This window comes from Capricornis sumatraensis, chromosome 8 (genome assembly GCF_032405125.1).
Source record: "Capricornis sumatraensis isolate serow.1 chromosome 8, serow.2, whole genome shotgun sequence".
NCBI classification, from domain to species: Eukaryota; Metazoa; Chordata; class Mammalia; order Artiodactyla; family Bovidae; genus Capricornis; species Capricornis sumatraensis.
In genome coordinates this window covers 51,829,830-51,852,309 of record NC_091076.1, presented here as the reverse complement: position 1 = coordinate 51,852,309, position 22,480 = coordinate 51,829,830, and the positions used below count along the sequence as shown (strand labels likewise).

General features: G+C 37.6%; 1 protein-coding gene and 1 non-coding gene across 2 annotated transcripts in view; both read left to right on the top strand.

The window, feature by feature from the left end:
- The first annotated feature begins 527 nt into the window (after positions 1-527).
- The window catches only part of CA10 (carbonic anhydrase 10), a 783,887-nt gene continuing 761,934 nt past the window's right edge, over positions 528-22,480 (top strand). Inside the window, exon 1 of the mRNA XM_068978556.1 lies at positions 528-588. Coding sequence (XP_068834657.1) covers positions 528-588 — 61 coding nt within the window. The remainder of the gene's footprint in view (positions 589-22,480) is intronic.
- On the top strand, positions 21,945-22,016 carry TRNAS-GGA (transfer RNA serine (anticodon GGA)). Its single transcript has one exon. It is a non-coding gene; the product is annotated as a tRNA-Ser (tRNA).

The window sequence follows — 22,480 nt, the reverse complement described above, 5'->3', positions numbered from 1 at the left end:
ATGCCCCGGTGAGGGGGGCGGACTTCGAGGGCAACTCGTCGCGGACTGCCGGGGCTTAGCCTGCAAACTGCGAGCAGCCAGGGACCTAAAACTGCACGGCGCGGCCTGGAGGGGGGCTATCGTCTATGTCTTCTTGGAGAGCCAGGCGGATCCGGGTCTCGTTTTTGCAGGAAGAGCCCAGAGCTGGTGCGTTCGGGTGGCTGCTGCCGCCACTGCTAGTGCTGTTTCCGCCTCCTGTGCAAGGAGCAGAGACCGGTGAGCAAGGAGACCTCCCGGGCAGCGAGGCATCGGTCATGTGTCAGCACGTCTGGGGCTCACGTCCGTCGAGCCCGAGGGGAAATTTGCTGGAACAGTTCAAACTGCGATATTGATTTTGGGGGTGACTGTCCCTGGCCGACTATCCGGTGGAAGTGAGAGTGTGCGCTCGCTAGGAAGTGTGCGTGTGTGCGTGTGTGTGTTCCTTGTGGGGCTCCCCCTTCCCCCCCTGTTTTCACGTCGAGTGATGCACTTGGAATGAGAATCAGAGGATGGAAATAGTCTGGGAGGTGCTTTTTCTTCTTCAAGCCAATTTCATCGTCTGCATATCAGGTATGGGACGCGTGCTGGAGTCAAAGGCGGGTCCGGGTTATGTTATGGTCTTTGGAATGTATGGGGGTTTTATTGTGTGTAGACAATTAAGTAGCCTTGCGGGGTGGGACGGAAGAGGGATGGTGGCAGAGACCCTTTCAGTGGGTTTGCTGCCTTAAGAATTAAAAAGCTTCTAAACCCAAGTGTGTGTGTGTGTGTGTGTGTGTGTGTGTGTGTGTTGGAGGTAATATCTGGGAGTCCTGGAAATTGTAGGGGTGGAGAGATAAGAAAGAAGAGGCAAACTAGTGTTGATTTCCAACTGTTTTCCTGATTGAGAACTATGACAAGGAAATCTGAGCCTTGGCAACCCCTGCTGCCTTCCTCTGGCTTTCAAAGTTCCCAAACTAGATGGTTTCTGTTTGTAAAAATAGATGCAGAGCCCTGCCCTAATATCTAGGCACTTTCAGGAGACTGCAGGAGGGTATGGAGACTGGAAAGTACCACCAGGGACCAAAGGGATGTAGATAAACTCCATGCCTTCCACAAATACATCAGACCTCCCCCCCGCCCCAAGAAAAAAGCAAAATCTATCTGAAACAACACAGTATCATAAATACCCCCCTTTAAATCATGATATTTCCTAATTTCCAGTGGTAAGAATGTACTTACTGGCTCAGACTTACAGACCTCAGGCTACTGGTGCCAGTGTGTGGATTTAGGAGCATGTGGGAAGCCAGGACATTGAAATGAATAAGGCAGAGCTTGTGCCTGGCTCTCTGTGTGTGAGTGTGTTTGTGTGTGTGTGTTAGGAAGGATTTTGATTTCCAAACAGTGTTCTTGTCAGTGCAGGAAGTTGAAGGTATGGAGTAGAGATACAAGAAAAAGCTCCAGGCTAAGCAGTATTTCCCTGTTCGGTTCAGTTCAGTGCCTCCTCCCACTGACAGTGTCCACACCATTTCTTTCACATTTATCATTTAAGCACCCAGGGTAAAGCCTGTGTGCAGTACTCCCCTCTGCCTGCATCCCTCTGCAGAACTGGGGACTCAGCCAAGTTCCCATGAAGTCAACAGAAGAGAACAGAAACCTTACCTTTGTGAGCAGGCCTATTTGAGCAGGATTAGGATGGAGGGACATGTTTCCTCTATCTTTGTTCTGCTCAGCCAGTCTCCACCCTTTAAACCAGACCTGATTCTGGATGTTAAAAAAACCCTTGTCTGCCCTTATTCTGGATCCAGTTCCAAATATCATTATTCAGGACAGGAATGGGGGATCTTTTATTTTAAATCATTCTGTTTGAGGCTTGGCTACCGTTGTTAGAAATTTGCCTCTATAAACTTTAGAGATATGTTGTGTACCTAGAAAACAAAAGCGCCCTGGGGTCATTCCCAACCCTCTACTCCTCTATGCATCCTACATATATGAGAAAAAAATTTCCAAGTGACTGTAAAGGTTTATATCAGTCATATATCTAGAGATAGACTAGGTGGCATCTTACAAGGCCACATTTTACATCTTTCTCTTCCACATCTCTTTCAAGTTCTCTTTCTTTTCTCCATGTTATTTCACTAGTTATAAAATAGCCTTTTTGTGCCTCTTTCCTCACATCATAAATGATTTTCAAATCAGACAATCTGAGTTCCTTTAAGATTTACAAAAGGTTAACATTAATGCTCTGGGCCTCCCCATCTTTTGTCCCTAACCTCTACTCTGCATTTGGGCGGGCTGGCACAGCGGAGAACCAGCTGAGAACGAGTCGAGTCTGTTCTTAGCTTCCAAAAGAGGCATTAGTGAAATATTTGTCACAGCTATACTAGATTTGGTGTATCAGCAGCTAAATTATATAAATAGAAGCTATTTCCAACCCAGGAGAGTTGCTGTGTAGTATGTGGCCTTTCACATGTATTTATTAAATTATCATTGTTATGTAATGAGAAAATAAAAGTATAAGCAAAATTGCTATTGCTTAGCATTCCTAAGGCTAACTGGAATGCCTAGTTATGATCAGCACTCGTTTACTCTTTATGAAGACATTTAGGCAGAGATACAACATTATGGACTCATTATTTACACACTCATAAACTTAACTTTAAAAGGTCATTCTTTCTCTAAAATCAAGGTAGCCTCTTCCCTCTATAAGAAGAATAGAGATGCTCATTCGGTGATGTCCATGTATATCACAGTTCTCATTAGTAATTTATAACTCATATTTGCCACGTTTTGGGAGACTTTGTTTCCCATCTGGCACCCCTCAGAGGAATGCAATGCACTAAGGTTAAATAATTGGCTCAGGGAGGGTTTAGTGGGCTTATCATTTCTGTTTCTGTGATTTGCAGTCTTAATTTAATCATGAATGAGCTTTACTGAAAGGAATGCAGGCGTGTATTCATAGAACCTACTAAATCTTAACTTTGAAAACAAGTTTTTTAAAAAGCACCTCTCTACCATTTTGGGATCAATTGCCCTGCCTAGTAAATGGGTACTAATTGTTACTGAGTTACCAGGAGTCTATGTTTGTTACATTTGTGTTTGGCTTCCTTACTGAGGAGTACCAGAGTAGAAGAGGCTAGCAAAAGTCTGCAGTGTAAACATTCTGCAAAAGGTAAATTTTGGTAGTAAATTTGGCCTATAGAAAATATGTTGAATGAATTTCAGTTGGCTTTCAGGAACACTCTGGAATTTTGTAACTTAGGGTTTACTTTACCAAAGGTTCCTACCCTCAGGGGTTTCCCTGGTGGCTCAGAGGATAAAGAGTATGCCTGCAATGCAGGAGGGTTTGATCCATCCCTGGGTGGAGAAGATCCCCTGGAGAAGGGAACGGCTACCTAAATCAGTTATTCTTGCTTGAAGAATTCCATGGACAGAGGACCCTGGCAAGCTGACATCCATGGGGTTGCAAAGAGTCAGACCTGACTGGGTGACTAACACTTCCCTTTTCCTACCCTCATCCTACCCCAGCACCTAAATTAAAAGTACACCCAAAGGAATTTTCTCCCTAAGTCTGTGTGTCTATGTTGTTTAAAATACAGACACCTGGGCTTGTATGTTTCATGGCTTTGCATTAATCATTTTGTTATGATGAAACTGAGTAAATGGGACGAGGGGGTCTGCTAGCTAGCTTAACCAGCTTTAGTTAGCTGCTGGCGACATAGCATGTGTGCCTTCACTTGAGAGAATTTGGTTACTTCTGGACAGCACAGCTAGTCTGAAGAGGGAATGTCATGATCTGGGAGTTCTTGGGTCTGTATGTTTGGCTGACATCTCATTTTACTGAAAATGTCAGGCGGCCAAGATTTGTGGAGATGAGAGAGAAAGAGAGAGAGAGAGAGAGAATATTTCCTCTTGCTAGCAAGAACACTATTTCCTTCTTACAAATGCAGCTCAGATCAGCGAGAATGAATACTTAGCAGCACCAGGAGAGAATTTTCTGGTCCAAAGAAAGCTGTCTGATTTAATTTGTGTTGAACATCCTACTTTTCTATATATAACTGTATATAACTTTAGTTCCTTGTCAGTTTATTCATAATGACTGCAATAGTAATTAGAATTATGTGATACTTTCACATTTATTATGTAATACTGCACACATTTTAACTCATCTAGTATCAAAATTTGTAGGGTGATTTTATAAATGAGGCAACCAAAGCCCACAGAAGTTCAGCTTGAAGGATTCACACATAGTTCTGAGGCAAAATTCAGTATATCATTTATGTTTTGGTATAAGATTTCTTTTAAAGTTTTCGTTATTTTTTATTTTGATATATCCAGTTGAATGACTAAAGTGTCTTAAATGGACGTAAGGCTTAGAGAGTTTCAAACTGGAATTTTAGGATGATTGCAGTCTAGATCTAGGATTAAGATAGTGTTTGCGTTGTATGTGACTCTGTCATTCAAACAGAGTGACAAACTGTTGCCCGTTTGCCTCCAGTGTCTCATGATCAGCAATACCTGAAAGAAATGAATATTTCATACATTTTCTCCTAATCTGAAAGTTGAATGGTTTCACATCAATGGCTTACATGTAGAAAGGGATAGTTGTATATATCCCATGTTTGTCATATAGGTTAAATTAGATAATATGATCAGTGATTTTCACTTAGCACAGTGTCTCAGGCCTATTGTTTGCAATAATATAATTTTGCCTGCAAACTTTGCATGGGTTTGTGAGGAATAAATAGAATCTTTGCCTTCATCCCATAACAGGTGTTTAAAAGTGAGCAAACAAACAAACAAAAATTCCAAAAACAAACATTAGCTAGTGCATTTTGTAAAATTGAGTACAAATCCTACTTTCAGTGAGGTGTTGGCTTGAAATGTTTCTTAATTTTCTTTCTCGTATAAATGAGACTGGTAACATTGGGCTTTGGTACATAGTTATGAGTGTGACCCACTTTATCTGTGTGAGCCCAATATTGAGATGAGGCTTGGAAATCACTGGGCACAATGTAGTGCTTATTTCCAGGGGAGCAGCAGCATTTTTCTTCTTTCTGCTTGTCAATTATAACTCAATATAGACTCAACTTTAAAGTGCTTCTGAAGTGGCAAACTGTATATGCTGTCAATATGATTTGTAATAGAAAATCCCATTAAATATGAAAAAGATAAAGAATAAAGAATCTGATAACCTTCTTGGCGATATGGTTTCTTTAAATTCAGTTTCCCATGTGATGTCTTATAGTCACAGATACCATAAATGGCAGATACAATAGATATGACTCTCTTGGCAGTGACATGAAAGATTTCCTAAGTAATACATCCTTGGTGTGTTGGGGGAGGGTGAAGAATTGTCAGTGTCAAAAAACATTTTGTTTGGTGGGGAGAGGGAGTTTTATTGCCATCCTAGACAGTCACGCTTATCATTCCAACTTTTAACCTTAATAAGCATTATATATTTGAGCCTGAGGTGTAGGTCAGGAAGAGGTCTAGGCCCATAAATGTATATGGTAGTAGGCCATTTTATAAAGAATAGGGGAGTTTGAAGACCCACCCTGCAATCAAAGTCTGCCTGATGGCTTTGGGCAATTCTCTTAGCCTCTTAAGAGTCTGTTTCCTCATTTGTGAAATGAAAAGTTCTGTCTTGTTTGCCTATTTCAAAGAACTGTTGAAGGAAACATCGAAGAGTGATCTTGAACATTCTTTGTGTTATACAAATGTAAAGTATCTGTGTCTTTACCATATTATGCTTAAAATATAGTTATAAAAGTAGAGATATATACATATAATGTAGAGTGATATTAAAAATATTAATAATACTTATGAAAGCAGTGTTGTAATGCACAAAATGTATTGTGATATAAAGCAGTATGAATAATGCCTAATTATTTGCTAGAGTTCATAAATGCTGTCTATGTGAGAAGGCCAGACTTGAAGGCAAAAGAAAATATTAAATAGGTGTTAGAGGTTTGGATAGAAAAGTTAGAGGGAAGTATATCATCAAAAGAAGATGAATCGAAATGAGTAAGATACACAGTGGAGAATGTCTCAATTGGAAAAAGATTCACTTCAGAAGATACTCAAAAGTTGGGAGGAGTCCACTTTGGAAGCTGTTGAATTGAGAGAATATGGAGTGTTCTAATATATTTAATTTCTTGGTGATTTTTATTTTCTCTTTTGGTTCTTTACATGGATTCAATGGATTGAACTTGGGTAAGATTTGGGAGAGATAGAGGAAAGAGAGTAAGTAGTGCCAGAAAGGAATTAGGGGTGAGTCTTAAAGGAAGCTTAAGAGTTGACTTAGAAGACTTTTATTGATTGACCAGGAGTGCGATGGGGAGGAATCATCATAGGAAACAACATTAGCTAAGACAGGGTAATCAGATAAGACATGATGAATTCAGGGGACTGTGAAGAGGTAAACAGGGCAATAAGTAGAGGGTGAAGTATGATGGATGAGGCTGAGATAGAAGAGCATTTAGGAAATATGATTCTAATAAGAATAATGCTTTACATATGATAGTAGTAGAAATTACCCTTGTGCCTCTCTGTGCAAGGAGAGCAAATTTTAAAGGAGGGTCAGTCCTCCGGAAGGTAGGTCTAGTTTTCTCTTATTTAGCAATAGACCAGTCAGGGTTAAAGCTTTTGGGTTTATTCCAGCTATGCTGTTTTTACGAAATCACAAATTATTTTCCAGTATTGTCTCTAGTTCCAAGTAGCTTCCCAGAAGCTTTTTTGATATTTCAGATTTAGACTACAGAATTTATCTCCTCACTTAGTTTGTATTCACATAATTCTACCCTAGGAAAAAGAGACAGGATGCTATTGGCTAACCCTAGATTTTGCAATGTGGCAATTTTATCTTACTCCCTTTGACAATTGAATCTTTCCTGTTACTATTTTGTTTTCATCTTGTGTAATCTTAAGCAAGACTAAAAGACTTCTAGCATGTGAAGGTGGTGTGGGGAGCTGTAAATGTTAAGAAATGGTCTGGGATTGCCTTCATAAAAAAAGCAAGATTGAGCTGGTAATGAGGTAGCCAGTATTTGGGTTTGATTTTATTTGCATTAAGGTGACTTCAAGATAGAAGTGGAAAGATCATCAGAGGTTGTAAAGGAGACAGCCTACAAATGCCTTTTCCTCCTAATCTGGGAGAGGTGGAGTCTTTTTCATAGTAAATGGATAATTAATCTTTAACTTCATCTAATACATCATGCCCAGAGACTGAAGGGGCTGAGAATAGAAAATGAAGCCTGTAACTTTCAGGTGAATTTTCCTGACCCAAATCCTGCTGGCTTTGCAACACATTTGACAGGAATGCCACAGTTGAAATAAACATGTTAACTGAAGGATATGAGTCAACATATTCCTCTTTTGCTGCTCCCTCTTCCTGCCATACACACAAGCAAGCTTTCATCCTCAAGGTAAACAATTTTGATGGCAGACTTACTGAGTGAATACAGGGCATTGCTCCTCCATGATATTAGAATAATGTAAATACCTAATAGGATTCTTAAAAAGGACAAATACAGGTGCATGCCTGTGGGAGGATTTTCTCCCACCCTGAAGGAATTTAATGTGCTGGTTCATTAATCTCACAAATGTTAATAAATGCCTCCTATGAGTGAGGCACTGGGCCAGACAAAAATATAATAAGCTAAACAGCTTTGCCCTCGTAGAATGTATATTTAGTGATGCACATTTCCCCCTTTGCTCAACCCGGGGCTTGACATTTTAGTAGATACTCAATAATGAATGTTTGAATTGGTACATAAATTAATAACAAGGATTGATTTAGAATGACTTTCCTTGCTTCACAGGACTCTGGGGAACACAATTGAGATCTTGTATGGGGGTTAAGAGTGAGGAAAATGAAGACATCTCTGTTAGCTGCCCTCTTGCTTCTTACTGTATACAGTCAGAGCTGGAACTTTTTCAGGGAGCAACTTATTGAATAGTTTTTTATTTCCTTCTCAGACTCAACTTTTATCTGCATTAAAGACATCAGTGCTAGTTGGGACACTTAACTGTAGTTTAAAATATCTTTCTGCTCCTTTGTGTTCTGAGATACCACTCTATAAGACTTGAACTAAGGTTCCATGGGTACATTGTTGTTCTTCCTCCATGCTTCTCTGTCCCTGTTAAAGTGAAGGGGAAGTCGCTCAGTCGTGTCCAGCTCTCTATGACCCCATGGACCATACAGTCCATGGAATTCTCCAGGCCAGAATACTGGAGTGGATAGCCGTTCCCTTCTCCAAGGGATCTTTCCCACCCAGGGATTGAACCCAGGTCTTCTGCATTGTAGGCGGGTTCTTTACCAACTGGGAAGCCCAAACCACTCACTTGGTTCCAGCTTGGGAGACGCCAGCACTTGAGAAGGCTCACTGTTAGCAATGAAGTAGAGTACTTTCAGTGAAAACCTACCCATTCTTTAGTCTTCATGCAGAGCAACACAGGAAACTGGTTTCGGAGGTGTTTTTGATCTTCTGTCAGAAAACTTTACTTTCCCCATGGCCTTTTGTAACAGAATTGTGGTGCCCAATGGTTCTTAACCCTGGAGGGGAGCCAGGAGCCTAGAAATTGAAAGAACATAATCGGTTTGCTGTTCTTGGCTGATCATTCTGCCTGTGATCTCCTAGTTGCTCTTCATAACTATGAGAAAATGGTCAGTTGGATGGTCTGTTGTTTGTTTCCTTTAAATTTGATTATAGAAAACATAGGAGGATATAGAAAAAATGGCTCCTACTGTTAATCTTGGCAGTAGATATGATAAAATTATACTGAGAGTTAGAAAGAGACATCTATGAATAATAAATGTCTGTTGTGTGGCCTGGGTATGAATAAAAATATGTTACTGTCTTTCTGTCTTGCAGTACACAGTAATGATACCAGCTCTAAGTAACTCACATCTTACAGAATGAAATATGAAGTAGTCAAGTCATTATTTTGTGTTATCTCTAACAGGGTCCTTCCCTGTTTTCCACTTTGGTGAAGATATTCTTGTGGTTTTAGTCTATGTCTTTGAAATTATGTGTTGTAGTGGCTAAATGAGTGCATGCTTAGTCAGTCATGTCCAACTCTTTGTGACCCCATTGACTGCAGCCTGCCAGGTTCCTCTGTCCATGGGAATCTGCAGGCAAGAATACTGGAGTGGGTTGCCAGGTCCTCCTCCAGTGTATCTTCCCAACCCAGGGATCAAACCCAGGTATCCCACTTTGCAGGTGGATTTTTTCCTATTTGAGCCAGCAGGGAAGCCTGGCTAAATGAGGGTCCTTTGCAATTAAAAGAGTGCGTAAGTTGGTGCAGCTTTTTTTTTCTTCCTCTTGCTATTAGAACTGCTGAAATTAGAGTCTGACTGAGCTAGGTAAAGTTTTTTAATGTGCCATATCTAAAGGTAAAATGTGTTGAACAAATTAAAAATGAGACTTTTATTTATGCATTTGTTGTTTAGGCTAATTGTGTGTTCAGTTGAAATGCTCCTTCTTGATCATTGCTCCATATGAGCAAGGTACTGTATATGCAAGTGTTTTAGTGTTACAAACATGAATGATACTAGAAGTCATTGAGGTAATTTTAATGCTAAGTGTGATACAACAGTAGTATCAAACAAAATTTATGAAAACAAACTGTTTCTTCATAGGCTAAATTTTTAATTTATCAAAGTTTACAGTTATAATTTTTTCCCTTAAAGCTTTGTACTTTAAACAACAACAACAACAACTTTGCATTGTATCTTAAGTGTTCCCCTGTGTTGCTATTCTAGTTGTGTTAGTGCAGGAAATTCAGGGTTTTGTGTTCAGTAAGCCCAACAATCTCAGAAACATAACACAGCAGAAGCTCACCTCCTGCTCATATTAATTATCTAACTGGTGTCTGTGTATGTGTGTGAGAGGGAGAGAGAGAGAATAGGGCCTTGGTAAGGGGGGAAAGATAAAAGAGAAGACATCCTGTTTGTGTAGTGACTTGGGAGTCTCAAGGCTGATAGTCTCTGTAATCTTCAAGACATGGCTTCCAGTGTTGTTCCCAGCATCAACATTAATAATTGGAAAAAGAGTGAGGAGGAGGAGGATCATCAGAGAGGTGCTTATGAGCCTGACAGAAAAACTGTATACCTCCTGTCTGGTCAGTCACATGACAATATCTTAATGCAAAAGAAACTGGAAATTGCAGGCTAGTCTTGTGTCCAAGAATAAAGAGAAAGATTTGGTGAACAACTGGCCACCATTTGCCACTTTAACATTTATGATTTTCTTTGTAATAGTTTTGAAATAATTTATTTATATAAAATAGCATTGTTTATATTTATCTTTTCCCCTATTTTTGAGCACTTATGTTGTTTCTAGTTTTAACATTCTGGGCATATGTTTTTATGTCTATAGATATTTCTTTCTATTGAACTATTTCCTTAAATAATCTCATTATTGAGATTACTGGGTAAAAGAATACAAAGTTTTTTGTGGTTTTACCATACTACAGGCAGAAGTTGGGAAAAGGAAGTTAGTTGCAAAGACTTGATTGTTTCAGGCAAGGTTACCTTTCTTTGGAGGACAGCAAGAATCTACCTGGCAGGTTACCTCATTAGTGCTGACTAGGAAATTCCAGTTGAGAAGGAAATGGCAACCCACTCCAGGATTCTTGCTTGGAGAATCCTATGGACAGAGGAACCTGGCAGGCTACAGCCCATAGGGTCACAAAGAGTCAGACACGACTGAATGACTGATCACACAGGAAATTCCAGAGTGACTGGTTAAGGTAATATTTCTAGGAGAGGCTGTAACTGCAGTTAGGTTAGGTATTAAGTCTTAATTTGGTGACACGAGCCTTAGCATAAATGACTCCATTTTGAACTTCTTGTTTCTTTTTTGACAGGTGATTTCAATAGTGGTCCATCCCAAGAAAGTATTAAGCAAAAGCTGTGAACATCCATGGCATTCAAGATGATATTTTTGCTTAATGTCAGATCAGAGAGGAAACCAAGGTTAAGGACAAGCAAATATCTCTTCTGAGTCCAGAAATTTGAGCCTTCTTGAGTATTGTTCCTAGAGCATGTTTTAATAAATTATTGGGAAGAATGACTCAGTTGATTTTCAAAAAGGATTATTGGGATGGAATTTAGAACATGTTTTGGTTAGTACTTGGTTTTCCACTGTGTTGTGTTGTGAAAGAAGTAGTTTTAATTGTCTGAACCCCAGTTTTCTCCTTTTAAACAAGGATATTGAACTGGGTAATTTCTAGGTCCCTTTCTAACTTGGAAAGTTTTACTGTTATGAACCTTTTAAGAAAATTATCAAAGTTTGCTGTCGATGCTAAATTTTTCTAAGTTGTGAAATGTCACGATAGCAAGATTAAATTATAGGAAGAATTTTGGAGGTTGTGGATAAGCAGAAAAGTGAGAAGTGACTTTCGAGATGGGCAAGTGTAAGGATAAGGTATAATAAAAGACTAACCGTAACTATATTTGTAGATTGCTGACCTTGTACCTCTCTAGTAAGACCCTGAGAAAGAGTTAATGGGTTGTCATTGACTGCTTCATAAAAGCATTTACTGAAAACCTTGGGGGAGGATCCTATATATTAAAGTCTTTAGAATTTAATCTCAACTCTGCTGTTGCTCATTGTGTGACATTAAGAAATATCTTAAAATCTCTAACTGAAAGGGTAACAGGCAGGAAGGCCAGAGGTCCCCAAGCAGCAGGAGGAAATAAACTGTAAGTGGCAGATTTTTTTTTCTTTTCCTTCTCTACACAAAATTAAAAGAGGCTTATTTAATTGTGTTGACCACACCTGGTTCAGGCTTGAGTTAACCAATGCGTTTTTCTTACGTTAATGGAACTGTGTATTTGCTTTGGAATTTGCCTTTCTTCAAAATGGTATCACCTAAGACTAACATTTTTCTTTTCTCAAATCTTGAACCGATAATGGCTCAACAAGCCAGTATTTTTGTCGATTGCTTTATTGCTGTGGGATAACACACCTTGTGCCATTCTATCTCAAAAGTGCATATTGTGGGAGAGGGGCCTGATGAAACTCCTTCAGCCTTGAGGTGTCTTACCTGATTAATAGCTTTCTAACAGATGTAAAACCCCTTGCTAAAAACTAGCAAGAAGGCATTCTATCTGTCCCCTTCTGATGTCTATGTCAGAAGCTTTCCCTATGTCTATTATACTTTATTAAAACTTTACTGCACAAAAAGCTCCAAGTGGTCAAGCCTTGTCTCTGACACCAGATCAAAATCCCCTCCTCCAGAGGTCATGAATCCCAGCATAACACATGGAATATTTTAGAGATTATAAGAAAGAAAACCATCATGACTTTTTCATAAAATTATCTTCAGAGATAATTTACTGAGTCTGACCCACATTTTTCTTTAATAATTACAAAAAATTAATGATGCATTTTCATTTTACAACTAGAGCTTAGACTTATCAAGGCCTCTAATATAAGCATATGGTCTCATGTGACTCAGTAAATACTCAACCTTCACAATAATGAAATAAACAAAATCCTGATTCAGAAATGTGGTCATAGTTTTTATCACTTTATATGTTTTTTCACCAGAGCAATAAAGATATGAGGCATTATGATCCAATCCATTTATGATAAAATATATAATATTTATATGTTCTAAAACTGTCACTCATTTGCTTTTACTAGAATCTCCTTGCTCTCTTTTATTTTCATTATTTTGTCTTGCCAGCTTCTTCAGGCATTAATACATACATGGTAGCCTTAATACACACATGGTAGTTTTTTCAATAGATTTTCAACATGAAAAGATCATTTTTATTTATGCTTCCTAGTCACATAAGAGAATGATTTTTATTTATTTATTTATTTTTTAATTAAATGCTAGACCATTTGTCAGATTGCAACATAGTTCCTTTTCAAATGTATCTGTCCTGAGAATTTAAGCAAAAGACATAAAAGAAAAACCTAAAAGAAATAGGACAGATGACAAATGCTATAAGGATGTTAAGTAAAAGCAAGCAACCTATGACCCAAGTGTGCCAGTCTCTAGGGAGCTGGCTTTGGAGTATTTTTGAGTGTTTGGATTTTTTCTGGGATTTTTTTCCCAATCACTTTGGTAGAGGCTGGATTACAATTGAGAATGCAGAGATTAATGGCCTGTTTTGACTAATCCACTAAGCCTCTACACTTATTTCTCTTAAATTGATTGAATTTAGAGAAGCCAAAGATAGGCCCATACCAGCTACCCTGTTATTAGATCCCAGTGAATTAATGGGTCTTAATAACTGTAAGTACATATAATCAAGAATCATGGCACCTTCATGTAGTCACTTTTGCATTAGAAAACTCCTCAATTATTTCTTTAGTAGAGTAGATCCCAATGTATTATTTCATAACCTTTTTTTTAAGAGAACATTTTTTACATGATTGAATTTAAGATAATTAAATTTTAATTAATTTAGAGAATGAGAAATGAAACAGATCACCTGAAATCACATAAATTGAATGCAACTGTTTTTAACAGTTTATTCCTCTTTAGGTTTTATTTATAAGCATGTTTACTTATTTGAAATTGTATACTTGAGTAAAAAGTAAACTGTTATACTTGAGTAAAAAGTCATGTGAGATATATTGTTTGTGTGCACTGAAGCAAGGTACACCTAAAATTTAGACAAAAACAATGTGAAAATAATCATGTAGTGAGATGGATAGATATGACATTGATTTAAAAATCACACACTTATGCTAAATTAGTGAGCTGAGACTGGATGAAATTTGAATATAACTTAAATTTCTACATCTTTGATTTGAATCTCTTGCTGTTGGAAAAAATATTTAGTAGGAAGACAAAAAAATGAAGAAGGTAGTATAGTATTGGGGATTTTAAGTAGGAGAAACATTCTGAAGAGACGGTTTAAAAGTGAGATTTAAAAAAAAATTTTTTTTAATACAACAATATGTTTAAATGCACTGAGAAGTCATTTAGGAGAATAATTAAAAGCTTACAGACAGATAAACTTACATTTAAACCCGCAGTCTGCTTCTTCTAAGCCGGATGGCTTTGTGTAAGTTAAATTCTTCTGCATCTCAATTTTCTAATCTGTAAAATTGGGATAAAAATAACCACCTTTGTGACCTTTTATAAGTTCTAAGTGATATATGATAGTAAAGCACTGAGTTTATTACTATCAGTTTATAATATATCATTGTTATCACATAACAATGGCTTAGTAAGTGTGACTCATTAGTTACATGACATTCATAATATGTAAGATGCAGCCAGTCTCATTGTCTTTCTAAAAGAAAAGGATTCCTTGAGTTGCCTGCTTTGAAGGGAATCTTGTACTAGGAGCTCAGAGATCCTCAGTACCTCCCACTAACTCTACAAAAGAGTTCACGCTGTTAAAACTGGATGTGTGATACTACATAAACCCTTTCCAGCTTTGCTCCAGTCTGCTAGCTCACTATTCTGTGAATGCATTTTATGCATACTTGCCCATGACTTTGTTTTTTTGTTGTGTTTCTCTACCTGATTTTCACTCACCTTAAACATACCCATCTCACAAGAAGTCTCCTTTTCTGCTAATGCTGTTGTGGTCAGTCCAGTTGGCGGTGGTCTCTTGATTCTCTACACCGCGTCGGCTTTTGTCGATTGTAGTGCTGCTTGTCACTAACTTTTCTTCCTCATCAGTTTCAAATGGAAAACTCATTGTGATCTAGTTTCATCTGGTCTGCTTGTATATCCTATTCTAATTCTAGCGATTGCCTGGGTTTTACTCTCTAGTCTGTAATGATGGTTATGAGATTATCTGTAGATATTCCAAGTAATATCTGTTGATCTAAGTTTTATTTTTTCTTTCCCAGCCTATCTAGTCCCAGTTCAGGACAGGGCTCATCAAACAGTAGCCAGTAGGCCAAATCTGGCCCACTATTTAATTTTGTAAGCAAAGTTTTCTTGGAGCATAACCATGCTCATTCATTTTTGCATTGTCTGTGGCTGCTTTTATACCATAGCCAACAGAGTTGAGTAGATGCAGCAGAGTGCATTGCCTGAAATGACTAAAATATTTACTATGTGGCCCTTTACAGAAAAAAGTTTGCAAGTTCTAATGCAAACAATTAAGGCTTTTCTTCAATGAAACCATTTTCCTCAATAAAAGATTGGCTCAGCTTTATTTTCTTAATTTTTATTTTATATTGGAACATACTTAACAATGTTGTATTGGTTTTGGATATACAACAAAGTTATTCAGTTATACACAGCATGTATCTATTCTTTTTCAAATTATTTTCCTATTTATGTTATTATAGAATATAGAGCAGAGTTCCCAGTCCTATACAGTAGGTACTTCTTGGTTATCTATTTTAAGTATAGTAGTGTGTAAATCCCAAACTCCCAATCTGTCCCTCATCCCACCCTTCTCCCCTGGTAACCATACATTAATCCTCTAAATCTGTGAGTTTCTTTCTGTTTTGTAAATAATTTCTTTTGTATCATTTTTTAATATTTCATATATGAACAATCATATAATATTTGTTTTTCTCAGTCTGATTTACTTTACTTTCAGTCTGTATGTGTCTGTAGACCTGAAGTAGGCCTCTTGTAGGCAGCATATATACTGGTCTTGTCTTTGTGTATATTCAGCCAGTCTGCATCTTTTGGTTGGAACATTTAATCCACTTACACTTAAGGCAATTATCAATATGTATGTTCTTTTTGCCATTTTCTTAATTGTTTTAGCTTCGTTTTTGTAGGTCTTTTGTTCTTCCCTTCTTTCATTCTCTTCTCTTGTGATTTGATGACTAACTTACGTGTTGTGTTCGGATTTCATTTTCTGTTTGTTTCATGTATCAGTTGTAGATTTTCAGTTTGCGATTACCATGATGTTTTGATTTAGCAGTCCATATGTGAACAATATTGCTTTAGGTTGCTGGTCTTTTACTTTTCAATGCATATCCAATATCCTATATTTAGGGGTCGCAAAGAGTTGGACACGACTGAGCGACTGAACTGAACTGAACTGATACTCTCCTCTTCTCACAGTTGCTGGTTTTGATATATTTGCATGTAGATAATTTTCTACCTTTTTGAATGTTTGCCTTTGCTGGTGAGCTTTTCCATTCCTAATTTTCTTGTTTATACTAGTAGTTTTTTTTCTTTTCTGCTTAGAGAAGTGCCTTTAGCATTTGTTGCAAAGCTTGTCAGGTGGTGTTGAATTCTCATAATTTTGGTTTGTCTGTAAAGCTTTTGATTTATATGTTGAATTTGAAAGAGAGCCTTGATGGGTGGAGTATCCTCTTTTTAAAAGGATCCTCCAATTTTAATTGGAGGCTAATAACTTTCCAATATTGTAGTGGTTTTTGCCGTACATCAACATGAATCAGCCATTGGTATACATATGTTCCACCATCCTGAATCCCTTCCCACATCTTTCCCCACCCCATCCCTCTGGGTTGTCCCAGAGTACCACCTTTGAGTGCCCTACTTTATGCATTGAACTTGTGCTTGTAATCTATTTTACATATGGTAATATACATGTTTCAATATTATCCTCTCCTATCATCCCACCTTCACATTCTCCTAGGTAATCCAAAAGTCTCTTCTTTCCATCTGTGTCTCTTTTGCAGTCTTGCATATAAGGTTATCATTATCGTCTTTCTAAATTCCATATATTTGCATTAATATGCTATATTGGCATTTCTTTTTCTGGCTTACTTCACCCTGTGTAATAGGCTTCAGTTTCATCCACTTCATTGTAACTGAGTCAAAGGTGTTTTTTTTTAATACCTGAGTAAATCCATTGTGTACATTTACCACAAATTCCTTATCCATTTGTCTGCCAATGAACATCTAGATTACTTCCATGTTCTAGTTATAATAAACAGTGCTGCGATGAACATTGGGGTACACGTGGATCTTTCAATTATGGTTTCCTCAGTGTGTATGCCCAGCAGTGGGATTGCTGGGTCATATGGCAGTTCTGTTTCCAGTTTTTTAAGGAATCTCCACATTGTTCTCTGTAGTGGCTGTACTAATTTGCATTCCCACCAACAGTGTAAGAGGGTTCCCTTTTCTCCACACCCTCTTCAGCATTTATTGTTTGTACACTTTGGTGGCAGCCATTCTGACTGGCATGAGATGGTACCTCATTGTGGTTTTGATTTGCATTTCTCTGATAATGGGTGATGTTGAGCATCTTTTCATGCATTTGTTAGCCATTTGTATGTCTTCCTTGGAAAAATGTCTATTTAGTTATTTGGCCCATTTTTTAATTGGGTCATTTATTTTTCTGGTATTGAGCTGTATGAGCTGCTTGTATATTTTTGAGGTTAATTATTCGTCAGTTGCTTCGTTTGCTATTATTTTCTCCCATTCTGAAGACTGCCTTTTCACATTGCTTATAGTTTCCTTCATTGTGCAAAAGCTTTTATGTTTACTTAGGTCCCATTTGTTTATTCTTCTCTTTATTTAAATTCCTCTGGGAGGTGGGTCATAAAAGATCTTGCTGTAATGTATGTCAGAGAGTGTTCTGCCTATGTTTTCCTCTAAGAGTTTCATAGTTTCTGATATTACATTTAGATCTTTAATCCATTTTGAGTTTATTTTTGTGTATGGTGTTAGAAAGTGTTTTAGTTTCATTCTTTTACAGGCTGTAGATCAGTTTTCCCAGAACCACTATTAAAGATATTGTTTTTTCTCCATTGTATATTTGATTCTCCTTTGTCAAAGATAAGGTGTCCATAGGTGTGTGGATTTATCGCTGGGCTTCCTATTTTGTTCCATTGATCTGTATTTCTGTGTTTGTGCCAGTACCATACTTTCTTGATGACTGTAACTTTGTAATGTAGTCTGAAGTCAGAAAGGTAAGGCTATTCAAGGCTTTTTGTGTTTCCATACAAATTTTGAAAGTATTTGTTCTAGTTCTGTGAAAATACACGTTGGTAGCTTGATAGTGATTGTGTTGAATCTATAGATTGTTTAAGTAGTATACTCATTTGCACTATATTGATTCTTCCAATCCACAAACACGGTATATTTCTCCATCTATTTGTGTCACCTTTGATTTCTTTCATCAGTGTTTTATAATTTTCTATATATAGGTCTTTTGTTTCTTTATGTAAATTTATACCTAAGTATTTTATTATTTTCGTTGCAATGGTGAATGGGATTGTTTCCTTACTTTCTCATTCTGTATTCTCATTGTTAGTGTATAAGAATGCAAGGGATTTCTGTATGTTAATTTTGTATACTGCAAATTTACTATAGTCATTGATTAGCTCTAGTAACTTTCTGTTGGTTTCTTTAGGGTCTATGTAGAGGATCATGTCAGGTAAAAGTTTTACTTCTTCTTTTCCAATCTGTATTCCTTTTATTTCTTTTTCTTCTCTGATTGCTGTGACTAGGACTTCCAAAACTATTTTGAATAATAGTGGTGAGAGTGGGCCTGACCACTTTTTTTTGTTCCTGATTTTAGAGGAAATGCTTTCAATTTTTTGCCATTGAGGATATTTGCTGTGGGTTTGTTGTATATGGCTTTCATTATGTTTAGGAATGTTTCTTTTATGCCTGCTTTCTGGAACATTTTTATCAGAAATGGATGTTGAATTTTGTCAATGACTTTCTCTTCCTTTATTGAGATAATTATATGGTGTTTATTTTTCAATTTGTTAATATGGTATCACATCGATTGATTTGTGAATATTGAAGAATCCTTCCAGCCTTGGGATAAAGCCCACTTGGTCATGGTGTATGATGTTTTTAATATGTTTTTGGATTCTGTTTGCTAGAATTTTATTGCAGATTTTTGCATCTATGTTTATCAGTGATATTGGCCTGCAGGTTTCTTTTTTTGTGTGGCATCTTTGTCTGGTTTTGGTATTAGGAATATGTTGGACTCGTAGAATGTGTTTGGGTGTTTACCTTCCTCTTCAATTTCCTGGAAGAGTTTGAGTAGGATAGGTGTTGGCTCTTCTCTAAATTTTTGGAAGAATTCACCTGTGAAGCCATCTGGACCTGGGCTTTTGTTTGTTGGAAGATTTTTTATTACTTTGATTTCTGTGCTTGTGATCAGCAAGCTTTGATTGCTGAAATCAAATCAGAAGCTTTGATTTCTGTTCTTGTGATGTGTCTGTTAAGATTTTCTTTCTTCCTGGTTCATTTTTGGAAGGTTATTCTTTTCTAAGAATTTGTCTATTTCTTCCAAGTTGTCCATTTTATTGGCATATAAGTGCTCATAGTAGTTTCTTATGGTCTTTTGTAGTTCTGTGTTGTGTATTGTGATTTCTCCATTTTTATTTCTAATTTTATTGACTTGATTCTTATCACTTTTTTTTTTCTTGATGAGCCTGATAATGGTTTGTCCAGTTTATTTATCTTCTCAAAGAGTCAGCTTTTAACTTGTTGATTTTTTTCTATAGTCTCCTTCTCCTATAAGGACTTCCCTGGTGGCTCAGATGGTAAAGTGTCTGTCTACAATGTGGGAGACCCAGGTTCGATCCTTGGGTCAGGAAGACCCCCTGGAGGTGGAAATGACAATCCACTCCAGTACTATTGCCTGGAAAATCCCATGGACAGAGAAGCCTGGTAGGCTACAGTCCATGGGGTCGCAAAGAGTCAGACACGACTGAGCGATGTCACTTTCACTTTCATAGTCTCCTTAGTTTCTCTTTCGTTTATTTCTGCTCTGATTTTTATGATTTCTTTCCTTCTGCTAACTTTGGGTTTCCTCATTTCCTCTTTTTCTAGTTGGTTTAGATGTAAAGTTAGGTTGTTATTTGATGTTTCTCTTGTGTCTTGAGGTAGGTGTGTATGGCTGTGAATCTCCATCTTAGCACTGCTTTTACTGGATCTCAGGGGTTGTGGGTTGTGGTGTTTTCATTTTCATTAGTTTCTGTGCATATTTTTATTTCCTTTGTAATTTCTTCTGTGATCTGTTGGTTATTCAGGAGCATGTTGTTTAGCCTCCATATGTTTGTATTTTTAATAGTGTTTTTTCCTCTAGTTGGCATCTAATCTCTGCATTGTGATCAGAAAATATGCTTTAAATGGTTTCAACTTTTAAAAATTTACAAGGCCAGATTTATGGCCTAGGATGTGATCTATCCTGGAGAATATCCCATGTGCACTATGAAAAAAGGTGAATTCCATTCTTTTTGAGTGAAATGCCCTATGCATATCAGTTAGGTCTAACTGGTCCATTGTATCATTTAAAGTTTGTGTTTCCTTGTTAATTGTCTATTTAGTTGATCTATCCATAGGTGTCAGTGGCATATTAACGTCTCCCACTATTATTGTGTTATTGTTAATTTCCCCTTTCATACTTGTTAGAATTTGCCTTACATATTGAGGCACTCTTATGTTGGATGTATAAATATTTATAATTGTTATATCTTCTTCTTGGATTGATCCTTTGATCATTATGTCATGCTTTTATGTTCAGTGCTCTTATGTTGGGTGCATAAATATTAATTATTGTTAAATCTTCTTCTTGGATTGATCCTTTGATCATTATGTCATGTCCTTCTGTTTCTCTTGTCACAGTCTTTATTTCAAAGTCATTTTGTCTGATATGAGTATTGCTACTCATGCTTTCTTTTGATCCCCCCTTTTCATGGGCTTCCCTCATAGCTCAGTTGGTAAAGAATCCACCTGAAATACAGGAGACCCCAGTTTGATTCCTGGGTCAGGAAGATCCACTGGAGAAGGGATAGGCTACCCACTCTAATATTCTTGGGCTCCCTCATGGCTCAGCAGGCAAAGAATCTGCCTGCAATGTGGGAGACCTGGCTTTAATCCCTGAGTTGGGAAGATTCCCTGGAGAAGGGAAAGGCTACCCACTTCAGTATTCTGGCCTGGAGAATTCCATGGACTGTATAGTGCATGGGGTCACAAAGAGTAGGACACGACTTTCACTTCACTTGCATGGATTATATATTTTCCAGCCCTTCACTTTCAGTCTGTATGTGTCCCTAGGTTTGAAATGGGTCTCTTGTAGACAGCATATACAGAAGTCTTGTTTTTGTATCCAATCAGCCAGTCTTTGTCTTTTGGTTTCCACATTTAACCCATTTAGATTTAAGATAATTGTCGATAAGTGTGATCCCATTACCATTTACTTTGTTAGTCTGGGTTCATTTTTAAAAACGTTTCCTGTGTTTCCTGTCTAGAGAACAACATTTAGCATTTGTTGAAAATCTGATTTGGTGGTGCTGAATTCTCTCAGCATTTGCTTGTCTGTAAAACTTTTGATTTCTCCTTCATATCTGAATGAGATCCTTGCTGGGTAGAGTAATCTTGGTTGTAGGTTTTTCTCTTTCTTCACTTTAAGTATATCCTGCATTCCCTTCTGGGGTGAAGAGTTTCTATTGAAAGATCAGCCTTTATCCTTATGGGAATCCCCTTGTGTATTATTTTTTGCTTTACCCTTGCTGCTTTTAATATTTGCACTTTGTGTTTGATCTTTGTTAGTTTGATTAATATGTGTCTTGGGGTGTTTTGCCTTGGATTTATCCTGTTTGGGACTCTCTGGGTTTCTTGGACTTGGGTGGCTATTTCCTTCCCCATATTAGGTGAGTTTGTGGCTATTATCTCCTCCAGTATTTTCTCATGCCTTTTCTTTTTGTCTTCTCTGGGACACTTATGATTTGAATGTTGGGGCATTTAACATTGTCCCAGAGTTCTCTGAGGTTGTCCTCATTTCTTTGTATTCTTTTTTTTTTTTTTTTCTGCTTTATTTATTTCCATCTTTCTATGTTCCATTTCACTTATCCTCTCTTCTGCCTGAGTTATTCTACCTTTGGTTCCCTCCAGAGTGCTTTTGATCTCAGTTATTGCATTATTCATTATTGATTTGACTCTTCTTTGTTTTTTCTAGGTCTTTGTTAAGTATTTCTTGCATCTTCTTAATCCTTGTCTCTAGGCTATTTATCTGTAACTCCATTTTTTTAAAGATTTTGGGTCATCTTTACTATCATTGGACTTCCCTGGTGGCTCAGAGGTTAAAGTTTCTGCCTGGAATGCAGGAGACCCAGGTTCGATCCCTGGGTTGGGAAGATCCCCTGGAGAAGGAAATGGCAACCCACTCCAGTACTCTTGCCTGGAGAATCCCATGGACAGAGGAGCCTGGTAGGCTACAGTCCATGGGGTCGCAAAGAGTCAGACACGATTGAGCGACTTCACTTTCACTTTCATTTACTATTATTATTCTGAATTCTTTTTCAGGTAGACTCCATATCTCCTCTTTTTTTTTTTTTTTTTTTTTTTTTTGTGGGTTTTTATCATGTTCCTTCACCTGCTGAATATTTCTCTGCCTTTTCATTTTGTTTAGATTGCTGTGTTTGGGGTGCCCTTATGCAGTCTTGAAGTTTGTGGTTCCTCTTAATTGTGGATTCTGCTCCCTGTGGATTGAGTTGGACTAATGGCTTGTCAAGGTTTCCTTGTTGGGAGAGCTTGTGCCTGTTTTCTGTTGTATGGAACTGGATCTCTTCTTTCTGGAGTGCAATGAAATATCCAGTAG